At 53.1% G+C, this 13,961-nt stretch overlaps 3 protein-coding genes and 1 pseudogene across 3 annotated transcripts, besides 11 other annotated features; 2 read left to right on the forward strand and 2 right to left on the reverse strand.

The window, feature by feature from the left end:
* Positions 1-8,804: part of a sequence feature (areas not merged during assembly with more than two copies in the genome that could not be assigned to a particular haplotype) that runs on past the window's edge.
* Positions 586-610: a microsatellite.
* On the forward strand, positions 1,233-1,814 carry Tc00.1047053507237.210 (mucin TcMUCII, putative; the record flags this gene model as incomplete). The annotated part of the gene is made up of 1 exon (XM_814491.1): positions 1,233-1,814. The coding sequence occupies one exon, from the start codon at positions 1,233-1,235 to the stop codon at positions 1,812-1,814; it is 582 nt and encodes a 193-aa protein (XP_819584.1).
* Positions 2,040-2,101: a sequence feature (T-rich).
* Positions 2,285-3,169, forward strand: Tc00.1047053507237.220 (mucin-associated surface protein (MASP), putative; the record flags this gene model as incomplete). The annotated part of the gene is made up of 1 exon (XM_814492.1): positions 2,285-3,169. One exon carries the CDS (start codon positions 2,285-2,287, stop codon positions 3,167-3,169), a length of 885 nt encoding a protein of 294 aa, XP_819585.1.
* Positions 2,855-2,977: a sequence feature (GA-rich).
* Positions 4,152-8,281: a mobile genetic element.
* Positions 8,805-9,690: a sequence feature (heterozygous, non-Esmeraldo-like haplotype).
* Positions 9,355-10,692, reverse strand: Tc00.1047053507237.250 (annotated as a pseudogene).
* Positions 9,691-9,754: a sequence feature (areas merged during assembly that could not be assigned to a particular haplotype. This can correspond to areas where the two haplotypes were merged or to regions with more than two copies in the genome that were merged during assembly.).
* Positions 9,755-10,625: a sequence feature (heterozygous, Esmeraldo-like haplotype).
* Positions 10,260-10,289: a microsatellite.
* Positions 10,626-13,961: part of a sequence feature (areas not merged during assembly with more than two copies in the genome that could not be assigned to a particular haplotype) that runs on past the window's edge.
* On the reverse strand, positions 11,156-11,725 carry Tc00.1047053507237.260 (mucin TcMUCII, putative; the record flags this gene model as incomplete). Its single annotated transcript, XM_814493.1, has 1 exon — positions 11,156-11,725. One exon carries the CDS (start codon positions 11,723-11,725, stop codon positions 11,156-11,158), a length of 570 nt encoding a protein of 189 aa, XP_819586.1.
* Positions 11,912-11,939: a microsatellite.

Raw genomic sequence — 13,961 nt, forward strand, 5'->3', positions numbered from 1 at the left:
AGGATGTGGACTGCCGCTCACGGTGTTGGGCACCGCTGTTTGGATGCGGCGGCCACACGAGCGGATTTATTGTGGCACAACCAAATGCGTGAAATACGCGGAATCACAGCGGCTGCAGTAATATCAGCGGTGTGGCACCACGGAATATGTGAGAGGAGGTGATGCATGATGGATCACGGTGGGCGGCATGCGAGGGAAGTGCACCGCGACGGAGCGTCATCCCGCCCTCAGCCTGCAGGGGAATGTACACCCACAAAATATATGGACGAGACACCACCAAACACACACATGCCCTTCCATGCACCAATAAATAGGAGCGAAGGTGCGCTCTGGTGCGTGGGAGTCCACTCACATATTTTCATTTCCACCACAATAAACGGTGAGGAATCAGGTGCCACAGCAACGAAAGGAAAAACATAAACATCTATTGCAACACTTTACCGGCGAAAGGCAGGAACAACACAAACCGAATTATTGGCTGCACCAACACAAGAAACATTCACAAGAGGAAAGAAATAATAATTGTGCACCCTGCAGAAATCCCCAACACACGACCCAGGCATGAAGATGTGTACTCCGCAAAGCAAAAAAAAAAACAAAAAAAAAAAAACGCATGCATGCATCTGCCAACATCCAAACAGAAACACAAATAAATGGTTGCTTGCATTATTTCATTTCTTGCGCTTATTTTTGCGTGTGCTGCTGCTGCTGCGGTGGCCGGCCTGCATGAAGTGGTGTGCGCCGAATGTGAACGAGGGCCAAACACAACTGAATTGTTTTGTGATGAATATTGGCTGCACTTCCCGTGGACCAACAATCCACGTGGTGTGCGGGGACCTCCTTTTTTATTTTTACTTTGCTTTTGTGTTGCTGTGTGCGCTGCAACTCCTCTTGTGTGTGTGCGTATCCTCCGTGAGGGGTGCTGTCACGACGGACCGCTCTCGCCGTATGTGCATGCGGTGGAGCCTTGTGTGCCGCTCCTGTTTGCTTCTCCCTCTTCCATCTGTGTGTTGGTGTTGCGGCAGGTTTGTGTGTGTGTGTGTGCCTGCTGCCGTGGATTGGAGTGTGTGTCGTGCGTGGTGTGCGGCGTACGGTGCATGCCTGGCTGCTGCCCTCTCCTCATGTGGTGTGCCCTCTGTGTGTGTGTCTGCCGCACCTCTCGTCTCCCCTGTTGCTCTCCATGTCCCTCACTGTGCAGATCAGCTCCACACCACTGAACGACCACACTCACGATGATGACGATGTGCCGTCTGCTGTGCGCCCTGTTGGTGCTCGCCCTGTGCTGCTGCCCGTCTATGTGTGCATCAGATGCTCCGAAAGTTCAAGCTTCTTCCCAGAAGACCACGACGACTAAAACACAGGCACCAACCGTGAGGATACCGGTCACTCAGGGTCCTCAAGGTAAGGAGTCCGGTGGGGACAAGGGAAATCCTGTCGTACATGGAGATGAAGAAGGTACGATCGGTCCTGTATCGCAATTAAATGCCAAGCCCAATGCGTTAGCGGCAGAAGTTGAGAACGCTATGATAGAGACAACAAGTGACAAGAATCCATCCGCAGAACAAGCAGTTAAGAAACCTGACGATCCTTTCGAGAAGACCACGACGACCACTACGACAAAGGCACCAACCACGACCACGACCACCACTGCGCCACATGCACCAAGTACTACAACCACAGAGGCGCCAACCACGACGACCACCCTCGCACCGTCACGTCTTCGCGAAGTCGACGGCAGCCTCAGCAGCTCTGCGTGGGTGTGTGCCCCGCTGCTGCTCGCCGTATCCGCGCTGGCGTACACCGCTGTGGGCTGAAGAGGTGTATGCGGGCTGTGCGTGCCAGCACTCAACCGCGGGGATTTGTGCGCGTCTACTGTGGTCCGATGTATAAAGTAAGAGAAAATAATGATTGTGTTTTGCTTTAGTTGCCTCCGCTGCCGTGCTGTGTGCTCCGCGTTGTGGCTCCCTGTATCCGTCACGTTGAACGCATCGCGGACACACTCACATGCATGCGCACTGGAGCCATGCTGTGCAGCTCCCTTTTTTTTTTTTTACTTTATTGCTGTTTGTTTATTAGTGTTTTTTAATTGTTTTTTTTTTTTGCCGACTAATTGCTGCGGGGCTGCGTGCGTTTTTTGCCCTTCCACTGATTTCAACTACCTCCTGGTGTGTGCATTGCCATTTGTCGCTGTGCGTGGTTGTGTGGCGTGTCTCTCTTTTTGCTTTTACTCTGCGTTGACGGGGAGTTAGTTTGTGCTGAAGGCTACACGCGAGTGACAGGAGTGATGGCGATGGTTATGACTGGCCGTGTGCTGCTGGTGTGTGGCCTCTGCGTGCTGTGGTGCGGTGCCGGCGGATTTTATGCGAGGGATGTCGACAGCAACGCAGTGGGTGGTTGTACGACGTCGGGAGAGTTGGGCACGGGTTTGTCTCATGTGTCGAGCGGATGTAATAAACCGGGGATTACGGCGCCATTGCGGTCAACGTTGCCCGTTACTGCCGTTGAGGCGTCGGGTGAAGAAATTAATTCTGTTACAATGCAGAACGATTTGGGTTCAAGTGAAATTTCCAACGCTGCTGGCCCTGGTCCCGCTGGACTCGCTGATGCTGCTGGTGCTGCTGGTGCCGGGGTTCCTGGTGGTGGTGGTGGAACTTCTCTTGGAGGTGGTGGCACCGATGAAATTCCTTCGGGTTCTTCTGGAGGTAAAAATGAGCCTGCTCCTCCTCCTCCTTTAGAAACAGAAAACGAAGCATTGCGAGTTACAACAGTCGGAGAAGATGAAGCAAAAAAAGCACCCCAAAATCACGATAATTCAGTCGAACACCAGTCTGGACAAAATCAAGAGCATCTACACGAAGAGGAACGGGAAGGAGAACATCTACAAGAAGAAATACGAGATCAGCAAAAAAAACAGGAACAGCAGGAAGAAGAGCACGAAGAGAGCATAAAACAAGAAAAAGAACAAGAGGAAAAACAACATCAACAGCATGAAAATGCTGCGGAAAACAGCGAAGAACCCACAAAAAACGAAACTGCCGTTGGTACAAATGCCACCGCTTCAACTGGCGACAGTGACGGCAGCACCAGCGCTGTCTCGCACACCACCTCCCCTCTTTTGCTTCTTCTTCTTGTTGTGTGTGCGGCTGCGGCTGCGGTGGTGGCCGCGTGAGAGTGAGGGAGAGAGAGCCGTGCACCGCCCGCACACACACTCGTCCTTCTCTCTCTCTGTGTGTGTCCCCTTGCATGGACTCTCGCCCTCACCTCATCCCACGAAGCACACACATAATGTGCCCATTGTATACATTGCATGCACACCCATGCAGGCCCGTTGGTGCTCTCTTTTGCACGACACGCACCGCTGCCGTCCTGCCTGGCTGCATGGGCGGAGCACCGTAACTGTTTCTGTTTTGTTTTTATTGCATTGAGTGGGCGACCTCTTTCTCTCTCCCTGTGTGTGTGTTTTGCTTTACGGGAGCAATGAGAGTGTGTGTGCTGGTCCTTCCACGCTTCGGCTTTTTGTTTTTTGTTTTACTTGTGTTGTGGTTGAGTGCACCCATTCCGCTTTTTTTGATTTGCGGCATGCGTTTACTTCGGACGCATGAATTTATTATTTCCTTTTATTTTTTACGAGGAGAGTGTGAGTGTTTTGTATCCTTGTGAAGCCAATAAGTTTTTTATACGTATGCCGTGCGTCAGTTGATCCACGTCACCCTGCGGCCTCCAGTGCTTCTGCTTGTGATGATGCCTGTGATGTGTTGTGCATGCGGGTGCTTTGCTGTCACCCTGACGTATTCCTGCTCCATTGACAAAGCGGTGCGTGCCGCCAGCGCGAGGTCGATCCCGGCTGTGGTGAGGGAAGTGTCCTTTTGGAGCAGAGGGTACGTTGCAGACATGCATCGTCGTTGGGAGGAATGGATGGGCGCCCACCCGCGTCAATGTGTCGACAAGGGAGCTGGATGATGCCAGGAAGTATTGCAGCTCAGAGCGGTATTACGCAATGAATTCATTGGTGGCAATTGCGAGTGTGAAGGTGACGTTTTTTTCTACTGAGAATAAATGAAATTTTTCTTTTTGTTATACGTTGCGGTTACTATTCGTTGATAGGCTGAGGACTGTCCGTAGAAACGTGGCCAGTTTTTAAGCCTAAACGGTGCTATCGTGCGAGAGGGGTTATCCCACAGCATGTGCGGCAGGGCCTCCCGTGGACCCTCAGGCGGCTCAGCGGCTGGTGGTGGTTGCCGTAGCGGAGTGGCTGAAGGGCTATGGCTGTCATTGGAGCTTGCGGAGGTGCGCTGTCCGTTTTTAGCCCGTTGATACGCTTGACATTTTTGGTAGTGACCTGCGCGTGAGGCACTTCTTGGGAATACGGTGGAGCTGTCGCAGAATCCAAATGCGATGCCTTTTCCAGCGATTGGAGTGCCAGGGTGGACACGTCGGGCGTGTGCCTTCATACGATGGACGAGAAGACTCTGCTGCAGCTTGGGCAGGGCGACGTTGATCCGCTGCTCTTCGTTCTACGAGGAGGTGCCGTCGATACGCTAGGTGGAGGTTTCGGAGGCGGTCGGGGCGGTCCTGTCTCTTCAGTGTGAGGAAGGGACGGCACCACCGACATGAAGGGTTGCTTGTAACCTGCAGGGCGCGTGTCGGTCTGCCGAGGAGTGGGCAGGAGTCGCATCGCACCTGTGCGCAAAGACGCGATTCGACGCCCTATTTCTGCGAGGAGATCAGGAATGGGGTCCTCGCCACACCGACGAGCGCCTGGCGTGCGGTGTACGCGCCTTCTGCTTCCTCCTGGAATTCCTTCCAGCATAACCTCTTGACCGCGGTAAGGCAGTCCACGTGCCAGATTAGGATGCCCTCTTGCGGGAGAGAAATTGAAATCGTGGCTTCTTCGTCAGTTGCCTCATTGCGTGGGATACCGCAGTGTGATGGGGAAAATATAAATTCTACAGGACGACCTCGTTTCACCAAGGAAAGTGGCATAATTAAAATCGCTTCAGTAACGCGGTCTCGCATGGCCAATGGGCAACGGAACGCCTCAATTGCTGACAGGGAGTCCGTTGCCACCAGAATTCGTGTGGGCGATTGGGATATTTCCAGACAAGGAGGTATAAGATGCCCAAAGCCATTTTCGATGGCAAGGCACTCTGCTCTATATGAGCACGCGAGCCTGCCAGCTGCTGCACGATGGACCTCCACAGGGGCATCATTTGCCGTGGTGGAGTCGTACAATAGTGCAACGGATCCAGATGCGGGTTCAACGGGAGAGGAGGACTGTCCATCCATAATTCAAAATCATAATCCCCCAAAGAGGAGTAAATAGAGTCAAAAGCCGTGCGCCTCACATCGTCAGAGGTGTCTTGGAAAAGAGTCGCTGATATAATCTCACTTTGTTGCAACTCACAGTGTCCCATGAAAAATTCGATGTTGAATAGGAGGGGAGCGCGAAGGTGGTTGCGGGGTGTCCCAATAATGTTACAGACGCGGTGTAATTCATTAATAACGGCATCTCTCTGAAGCGGGATTGATGTCGCCGCTTTCCCATGCATGGACGGAGGCATAGGTTCCGAGTAGATAGGGGAACGCAAATCCCCATAATCATGGAGGCGTATACAGCGTTCCTGTTGTGTGAGTGCACGGAGCCAGAGTATCTTCCGGAGCGGGGGAAGATTGCCTTCCAAATAGACAGATGTGTCTTCCGTTGGTGCGCTGAAGACAAGAGATGCTTTACAACTGTCGCGGTACCGTACTTCCATGCGATGGAGGTAGTTGTAGGCAAGGCATGGGGCAATTGCCTCGCCACAATATAGTGACACACTGTGGACGCATCCAATCAAAAAGAATCGCATGGTGAGATGGGACGCACTAGCTTGTGCAACCAGTCACAATTGTTAACGGCGTAGCATGGTCTGCTTTGAAGCGGTGGAGGCGTGCGTGCCAAAATTAAGAAGGCGATCAATCGTGCTGCCCAGCAAGCGCACTGGGCGTGACTGAATACGTAGGTTCCCGCTATCAAGATGGAGATCGATTATTTTCTCGCCAGACAGTGTGTGTAAAGAGATGTAGAATAGAGCAGCCTCACTCTTATCGACGTCGATTTTTAGGTTGTGCTCGACAGTCCATGTCGATACAAGGGACAGGGCGGGTGGCATTGCCGCAGCACATGCATAAATGTCCGCACCTGAGGCAACAAGCGTGGGGTCGTCAGCGTACATGAGTGCGGAGGCAGAATAGATGTTGCCCATGCGGCGCAGCAGATCATCCACACAGTGGAGGAAGAGTTGGGGTCCCGGGACGCTGCCTTGTGGTGCTCCGGCTGAGGTGAGTTGTTTCCGGGAGTGCTGTTCGCGAGTGCATACCCTAACATAGCGGCCCCGCAGGTAGTTGTGCAGCCAGCGTTTGGTTCGGGGCCAAGGCGCGGGAGTCCGTCAAGCATGCCAAATAATTTCCCATGGTCAACGGTGCCGAACGCAGTCGAAAAATCAATCAAAACTACGAGCGAGCGATGGCGACGAGCGTGTCGTGTGGGGGCGCCGCCTCCAGGGCGCTCATACCCCACAGTGCTGAACACATTCAATCCACGGGTAATTTATCGATAACAAGTGTCACCACGTCCGATGAAGAACGCGAACGTGTAAAGCCAAATTGACGTGGGTGGTGCGGCAATAACGCTGACAGACGGCGGTGAATCATCCTTTCGGTTAACTTTAGTAAAACAGAGAATGGCGTGATAGGTCTGTAACTCACTGGGCGGCATGGATCCTTCCCGGGTTGGGAATAGGAATAGTGTCCACCGTATTCCAGGAGCCAGGCATGCTGCCATTTGCGAAGGGGTTGTGGATCATCGTTCTAATTGTGCCGCGCGCAACGGGCCCGAGACGGTGCAGGAATTCATTCAACTTGTTGTCGGGGCCAGCGGCCGAGCCGAGCAAGAAGTCACGGATGGTCACGTCAAGTTCATACGGCGGGAAAGGCCGATCCATTTCCCAGTCACCAGAGTTCAAAGGAGTGCAGCGAGCAGCAGCAGCAGTACAAGGTGATGTGGCACGTGAAACCCGCACAAAATGACGGACTAGCAGATTTGCCTGTTTCCGGGGCTGGGCGCAGACGCGGTCCAAAGATCAGTGCGGAGCACAACCGATCCCAGAGGATGAGGGTGCGGCGCCGCCACACCGCGAAGATCTCGCCAGTTTGGGCTGGATGAAGCCTCATGTTTTTCCACACGCGCTTCCAGAGGCATAGCGAAGCCACGGCGTAAGGCCTGATTTTATTCCCCTCTTTTTGGATCAATTCGGCTCGAACCAGGCTGTCTCCGGGCGAGGCAATGTGTGCGTTGTATGCTGCTTCCGCGGCGATCTCGGCTTGTTCCATTTCGTGTGTCCACATCGTTTTGGGGTTTCCACGGCTGCCGCGCGGGATATGGCGATCAGCTTCTCGCAAGTTGCCTCTGAGAACGTCCAACCATGTGGACGCGGTGGCAGGGAGTGTTTCACACAACGAGGTGGAAGCAGGCCAATCCGCTTTGCGCAGGGCAAAGGTGGCTTTTTCCCGCCGTGGCAGCGTGTTGGCTATTCGCGGAATGCCATCGTCCATCCCTACCGAGTAATATATTAAGGAGTGGTCCGAATCCATGTGGGGAGTGGATGTCCAGTGGGAGATGCGTAGTACGCAATACGCAGTCACGTCAGGGGACGAGACATCACGATTTGTGATCCGTGTTGCCTGCGCCGGATCATTTGCCAGTCCGAAATCCATATCGATTAAAACAGCGGCGAAGTTCTCTCCTCCAGTCGTTGATGGTATATATATGACTGTCCCGGAGTTCATGATGTCAATTCGGGTCACACGCGATAATCGCAGCGGGGCCCAAGCGACGGAAGGTATTGATAAATGTAGAATCTTGAACGGTTGCTGTGGGAGGGCTGTAGAGACTCACCACGCAAATGCTGCGACAGCCTGGTGGAAATAAGCGGACAGCAATGGTCTCCAGGAGTTCAGTGCCAGGGAGCGACACGCGCTCGCACGGTGGAGAGTGGCGCACCAGAATGGCAACGCCACCACCGCGCCCAGTGCGGGCCTGAAGGTAGTCATTATGGCCAGAAACCTTTTTCGCTACGTCACTGCGGTTATTTACTTCCTGGAAAAGAACCATTTCAGTTTGATGCTGCTCCCATCGCGCAGCAAATGCAATATTTTTTACGGACGAGAGGCCTGCAATGTTAAGCTGCCAAACAGTGATGTAGCCATCCTCCTCGGTGCCAGGGTTCTTGTGGACGTCACCGCAACGGGTGGTATCAACGGAGTGGTTGCAGCGAAACGGTCGTGCAGTTTTTCAGACAGTCCGCAAGCATACCGCTTCACCTCCCCACACCGGGCATGGCGTGGAACCCTCTCGAGGGGTGGAGTCACCTTGGTCTCCGTCGTGCTCGCAGCAACGCCCTGCTGCGGAGTTCATATATGCAACCAGAACCCCAGCACCGCGACAGGGTGCGACGCCATTGCTGGGGGCCCAGGAGAAGCCGCAGTGCCTCCTGCTGTCATCCGGAATCTTTGTTGACGCCTTGTTGCGGGCAAGCGCCAATTGTTTCTTCAAAAAGACGCCGTACACCCGCGACGCATCTTGCGCTGTGAGAGGGACGACCCTCACCACAACCGGAGTCGCCCACGCGCCGTCGGTACGCACCACATCGTCAAGAAAAGAGCAGGGATACTTCAGGGTGAAAGCAAGACATCTGCTGGCAAATCACATCGCACAGATCATCAATAGCAGCACCAGAAGCGATGCAGACCGTGGGGTTAACGTGGACCAACTGCCGCATGCCATACGCCAAAGACAATCTTAGTGGCTTTACAAGAATACAAGAGACTGGCACTTCCTCAACAAAAACGAAAACATATATAAAAAAGAAAAATCCAGTGACCGCATCCAAACATGCAGCCAATCAGAAAGTGCAATGGGTGCACTCAACCACAAAACAAGTAAAACATAAAACAAAAACCAAAAAAACGAATCGTGGGACGACCAGCACACACACTCTCATTGCTCCCGTAAAGCAAAACACACACACAGGGAGAGAGAGAGAGAGAGAGGTCGCCCACTCAATGCAATGGAAGCAAAAACAGTTACGGTGCTCCGCCCATGCAGCCAGGCAGGACGGCAGCGGTGCGTGTCGTGCAAAAGAGGGCACCAACGGGCCTGCATGGGTGTGCATGCAATATATACAATGGGCACATTATGTGTGTGCTTCGTGGGATGAGGTGAGGGCGAGAGTCCATGCAAGGGGACACACACACAGAGAGTGAGAGAAGGACGAGTCTGTGTGCGGGCGGTGCACGGCTCTCTCTTACTCACTCTCACGCGGCCACCACCGCAGCCGCAGCCGTACACGCAACAACAAGAAGAAGAAGCAAAAGAGGGGAGGTGGTGTGCGAGACCGCGGTGCCGCCATCACCGTCGCCAGGCGTCACCGTATCGTTTGTTTGAGCGGTGACCGTTTTCACTGTTTCTGGTACTGGTTCACTGGCTTTAGGACCGAAGTTGACATTACCATCTGCGGGGTCGTCGTGGGTTTCGTTGGGATTGTGCCTTTCAGAATAGTCACCATTTTCATTCGCCATTCCCTGAAAATCACCATTGCCACTTGTAGAAATGGGTGATGATGCTGTATCTGTCGGATGGCCTGTATTTGCACCCCTTATCAAATCTGATGGGTCTCTGTCTTCATCGTATTGCTCTGCCACATCATTCTTTGAATACGGTTTAGGTGCTTCAGTGTCCGTTCCGATTCCTGAGGTTGTCGTCTTTTCATTTGTTTGCGTTGAATTCCGTGTGTCACCTGCTGCAGTTGGTGGACTTTGTCCCGTTGGTTGCACTGTCAATAATATTTGTCCTGTGGGTTTGCTCTCGACAGACGACATGCTGGAGGAGTCTTTGGCATGTACGTCACTTTCCCCCGGTACGACCTTCACTTGCACCATTATCACGAGCTTCAACATTTGTTGCTTCTTGTGTATTTGGAGGGATTTTATTTTTGTCGGAATGCAACACCTCCGGATTCTGCACTGTGGGCAATGTGGGCAGATCAAGCGCCTTTCCTGCCTGTTCATCTGTTCCTGAAGAATTATCCTTCTGAGTGGCCGACTCAACGTCGGTGTTCTTCAAACCGTCACCATCATTGGTAGTGGAGGATGTAGACTCATCAACAAGACCAGAAACCTTCAAAATGGGATGTTTATCTCCGTGAGAAATTCTACTTGAGCCACCACCACCACCATCACCATCACCATCAGTTTGACTGGCAGGACCAACTTCACTGCGGCCACTAGCTTCAGAAACACTGGCACCAAGTGGTGGTGGGGCTTCCAGTGTTTCTGGCGCTGGCAGCGGCGGTGGTGGTGGAATTGAAACTGAACCCAAACTATTACGTTCCTGAGAAATATCTTTTAATTCCCTTTCTTCGGCTTGTATGGCATCGATGAAGAATGCTGATCGCAATGGCGGCGTCGGTGTGGTTTTATTGCAACCGCTCGACAAATAAAGTGTTCTCATTCCCAACACACCCGATGCCATGCAGCCACCCACTGCGTTGTTGTCAAGTTCCCTTGCATAAACCCCACAGGCACCGCACCACAGCACCACAGCACGCAGAGGGCACACACCAGCAGCACACGGCCAGTCATCATCATCGCCATCACTCCTGTCACTTGCGTGCAGCCTTCAGCACAAACTAACAACACGTCAACGCAGAAGAAGTAAAAGAAAAGACACGTCACACAGCCACGCAACAGCCACCGCACAGTAACAAATGTCAACACACCAGCAGCAGCGCACACACCACGAGACAGTTGGAATCAGTACGATTGCAGAACTCGCACACCGCCCTGCAAACCAGAAGTTTAAAAAGCAATAAGAAACAAGAATAAAGAAAAAAAAACCCGGGAGCTCCAGTGCGCATGCATACGAGTGTGTCCGCGATGCGTTCGACGTGACGGATACAGGGAGCCACAACGCGGAGCACACAGCACGGCAGCGGAGGCAAGTAAAGCAAAAAAAACAATCATCATAATTACTCTTACTTTATACATCAGACCACAGTAGACGTACACATGTCCCCGTGGCTTTGAGTGCTGGCACGCACAGCCCATACACACCTCTTCAGCCCACAGTGGTGTACGCCAGCGCGGATGCGGCGAGCAGCAGCGGGGCACACACCCACGCAGAGCTGCTGAGGCTGCCGTCGACTTCGCGAAGACGTGACGGTGCGCGGGTGGTCGTCGTGGTTGGCGCCTCCGTAGTCGTAGTAGTTGGTGCCTCTGTCGTAGTGGTCGTAGTCGTAGTTGGTGCATTTGATTCCTTATGTTGTTCATTTGGCGTGTTAGTGTTCGTATTTTCGGTCTTTTCATTAGTGGATTGCCCATCTTCTTGTTCCTGTACCTTATTGGGATTACTTTTGGACTGTGCCGTTCCGGTTACTGTAGCCGTTTCCTGTGACGTATGAGTCGGTGTATTTGGTTTCTGTATCTCCTTCCCTTTTTTCTCCTGGCTTCTTTGTGGCGAAGGAGAAGTTGTAAGAAGCGGATCCGTCACATGGCCTGGGTCCTCCTTCTCGTCATCCTTTGGAACGGTTTCTTTTTCGGTCACATCTTCTTCCTCTGTAGCGCACACAGAAGGGCAGCAGCACAGGGCAAGCACCAACAGGGCGCACAGCAGACGGCACGTCATCATCGTGAGTGTGGTCGTTCAGTGGTGTGGAGCTGATCTGCACAGTGAGGGGAATGGAGAGCAACAGGGGAGACGAGAGGTGCAGCAGACACACACAGAGGGCACATCACATGAGGAGAGGGCAGCAGCCAGGCATGCACCGTACGCCGCACACCACGCACGACACACACTCCAATCCACGGCAACAGGCACACACACACACACACACACACACACAAACCTGCCGCAACACCAACACACAGATGGAAGAGGGAGAAGCAAACAGGAGCGGCACACAAGGCTCCACCGCATGTACATACGGCGAGAGCGGTCCGTCGTGTCTGCACGCCTCACGGAGGGTACGCACACACACAAGAGGAGGTGCAGCGCACACAGCAACACAAAAGCAAAGTAACAATAAAAAGAAGATCCCCGCACACCACGTGGATTGTTGGTCCACGGGAAGTGCAGCCAATATTCATCACAAAAATAATTCAGTTGTGTTTGGCCGTCGTTCATATTCAGCGCACACCACTTCATGCAGGCCCGGTAACCACTACAGCAGCAGCCGCAACGCTCAAAAATATAAGCGCAGGGAATGGAATAAATCAAGCAACCATTTATTTGTGTTTCTGTTTGGATGTTGGCAGATGTCCGCATGTTTTGTTCTTGTTTTCTTGCGGAGGGCAAACCTTCATGCCTGGATCGTGTGTTGGGGATTCCTGCAGGGTGCAAAATTTGTTTTCTTTCCTCTTGTGAATGTTTCTTGTGTTGTTGCAGCCAATAATTCGGTTTGTGTTGTTCCTGCCTTTCGCCGGTAAAGTGTTGCAATAGATGCTTTTGTTTTTCCTTTCGTTGCTGTGGCACCTGATTCCTCACCGTTTATTGCGGTGGAAACAAATAATATGTGAGTGGACTCCCACGCACCAGAACGCACCTTCGCTCCTATTTATTGGTGCATGGAAGGGCATGTGTGTTTGGTGGCGTCTCGTCCATATATTTTGTGGGTGCACATTACCCTGCAGGCTGAGGGCGGGATGACGCTCCGTCGCGGTGCACTTCCCTCGCATGCCGCCCACTGTGATTCATCATGCATCACCTCCTCTCACATATTCCGTGGTGCCACACCGTCGATATTATTGCAGCCGCTGTGATCCCGCGTATTTCACGCATTTGATTGTGCCACAATACATCCGCTCGTGTGGCCGCCGCATCCAAACAGCGGTGCCCAACACCGTGAGCGGCAGTCCACATCCTTGCATTTCCCAACGCAGTGGTGCTTGACTGTCAGCCAGGCGTCAGACAACAAGAGAGTCTTGTGCTGGCAGTACAACACACGGAGCTGCAGTGAATGACTCGGGCGGCGACGCATCTATTCGTCGCAAAGCAGTGAAAAGGAGTCGGGCAAAATAATGCCGGCTGCATTCACAACACCACATCCACAGCCAAAGCATGCGACGTGATGTGTGTTTCACTGGTGCTGTGAAATGCCTGCAGACGACGTCACTAGTGGAGGCACAGCACCTATGATCAGCGGACAGACAATAATCGGCATGGGAGGCAACAAAAGGCAGCAACGACGCCAGCGGCAGGAGCAGCTCTCTCTCTCTCTCTGTTGCCTCCGAGAAGTAAATATTCCACCAGCCACAGCCGACTGTGCCATCGTGACACTCCATGCACGTCGTGGCTGCGTCAAAGCATCCTGTTCCCTGCAGCGCCTCAAAAGATGCCTCAGTCCGTCCACTAAGTGCATCGGTGTGGGCCGTGCCTCGGCTGTTCGTGAGGACCACAACGATGTGAGGGTCACCGAGTCGCAGCATGTTTGTTGTGACGTTGTTGCATGGCACCTGCACACACACACGCAGCGTCTGCATCCCTCCCTTTTGTGTCCGCCCTCTGCCGGAGTGGCCACACACACGGGCAGCAGCAAAATCACTTCACCCTCGACGATCCAAATTCAACACCGACATCCCTCGCGACGCAAAGGTCTCAGTTGCCAGCACGGGCCTCCTGCCACCCTGCCATCGACACTGAAACACGGCACAGTGCACGCACTTATTTTCCTCGTGTGCAGTCAGCCGTTTGTTTCACACATTCTTCGATGGGCTGACGCCCACAAAAGCACGCCACAAAGGCCACTGTGATTGCACAAGCTCTTGCGATGAGCGTCGGTGTGTGCATGGATCCGCTGCTCACACGTGCTGGCAGGCAGCCTGCAGCCGGTGCCCTCGTGCCAGTCCATCGGCTCCAGCACGGAAAA

This window comes from Trypanosoma cruzi, genomic scaffold (genome assembly GCF_000209065.1).
Source record: "Trypanosoma cruzi strain CL Brener 1047053513145 genomic scaffold, whole genome shotgun sequence".
In the NCBI taxonomy this organism is placed as follows: domain Eukaryota; phylum Euglenozoa; class Kinetoplastea; order Trypanosomatida; family Trypanosomatidae; genus Trypanosoma; species Trypanosoma cruzi.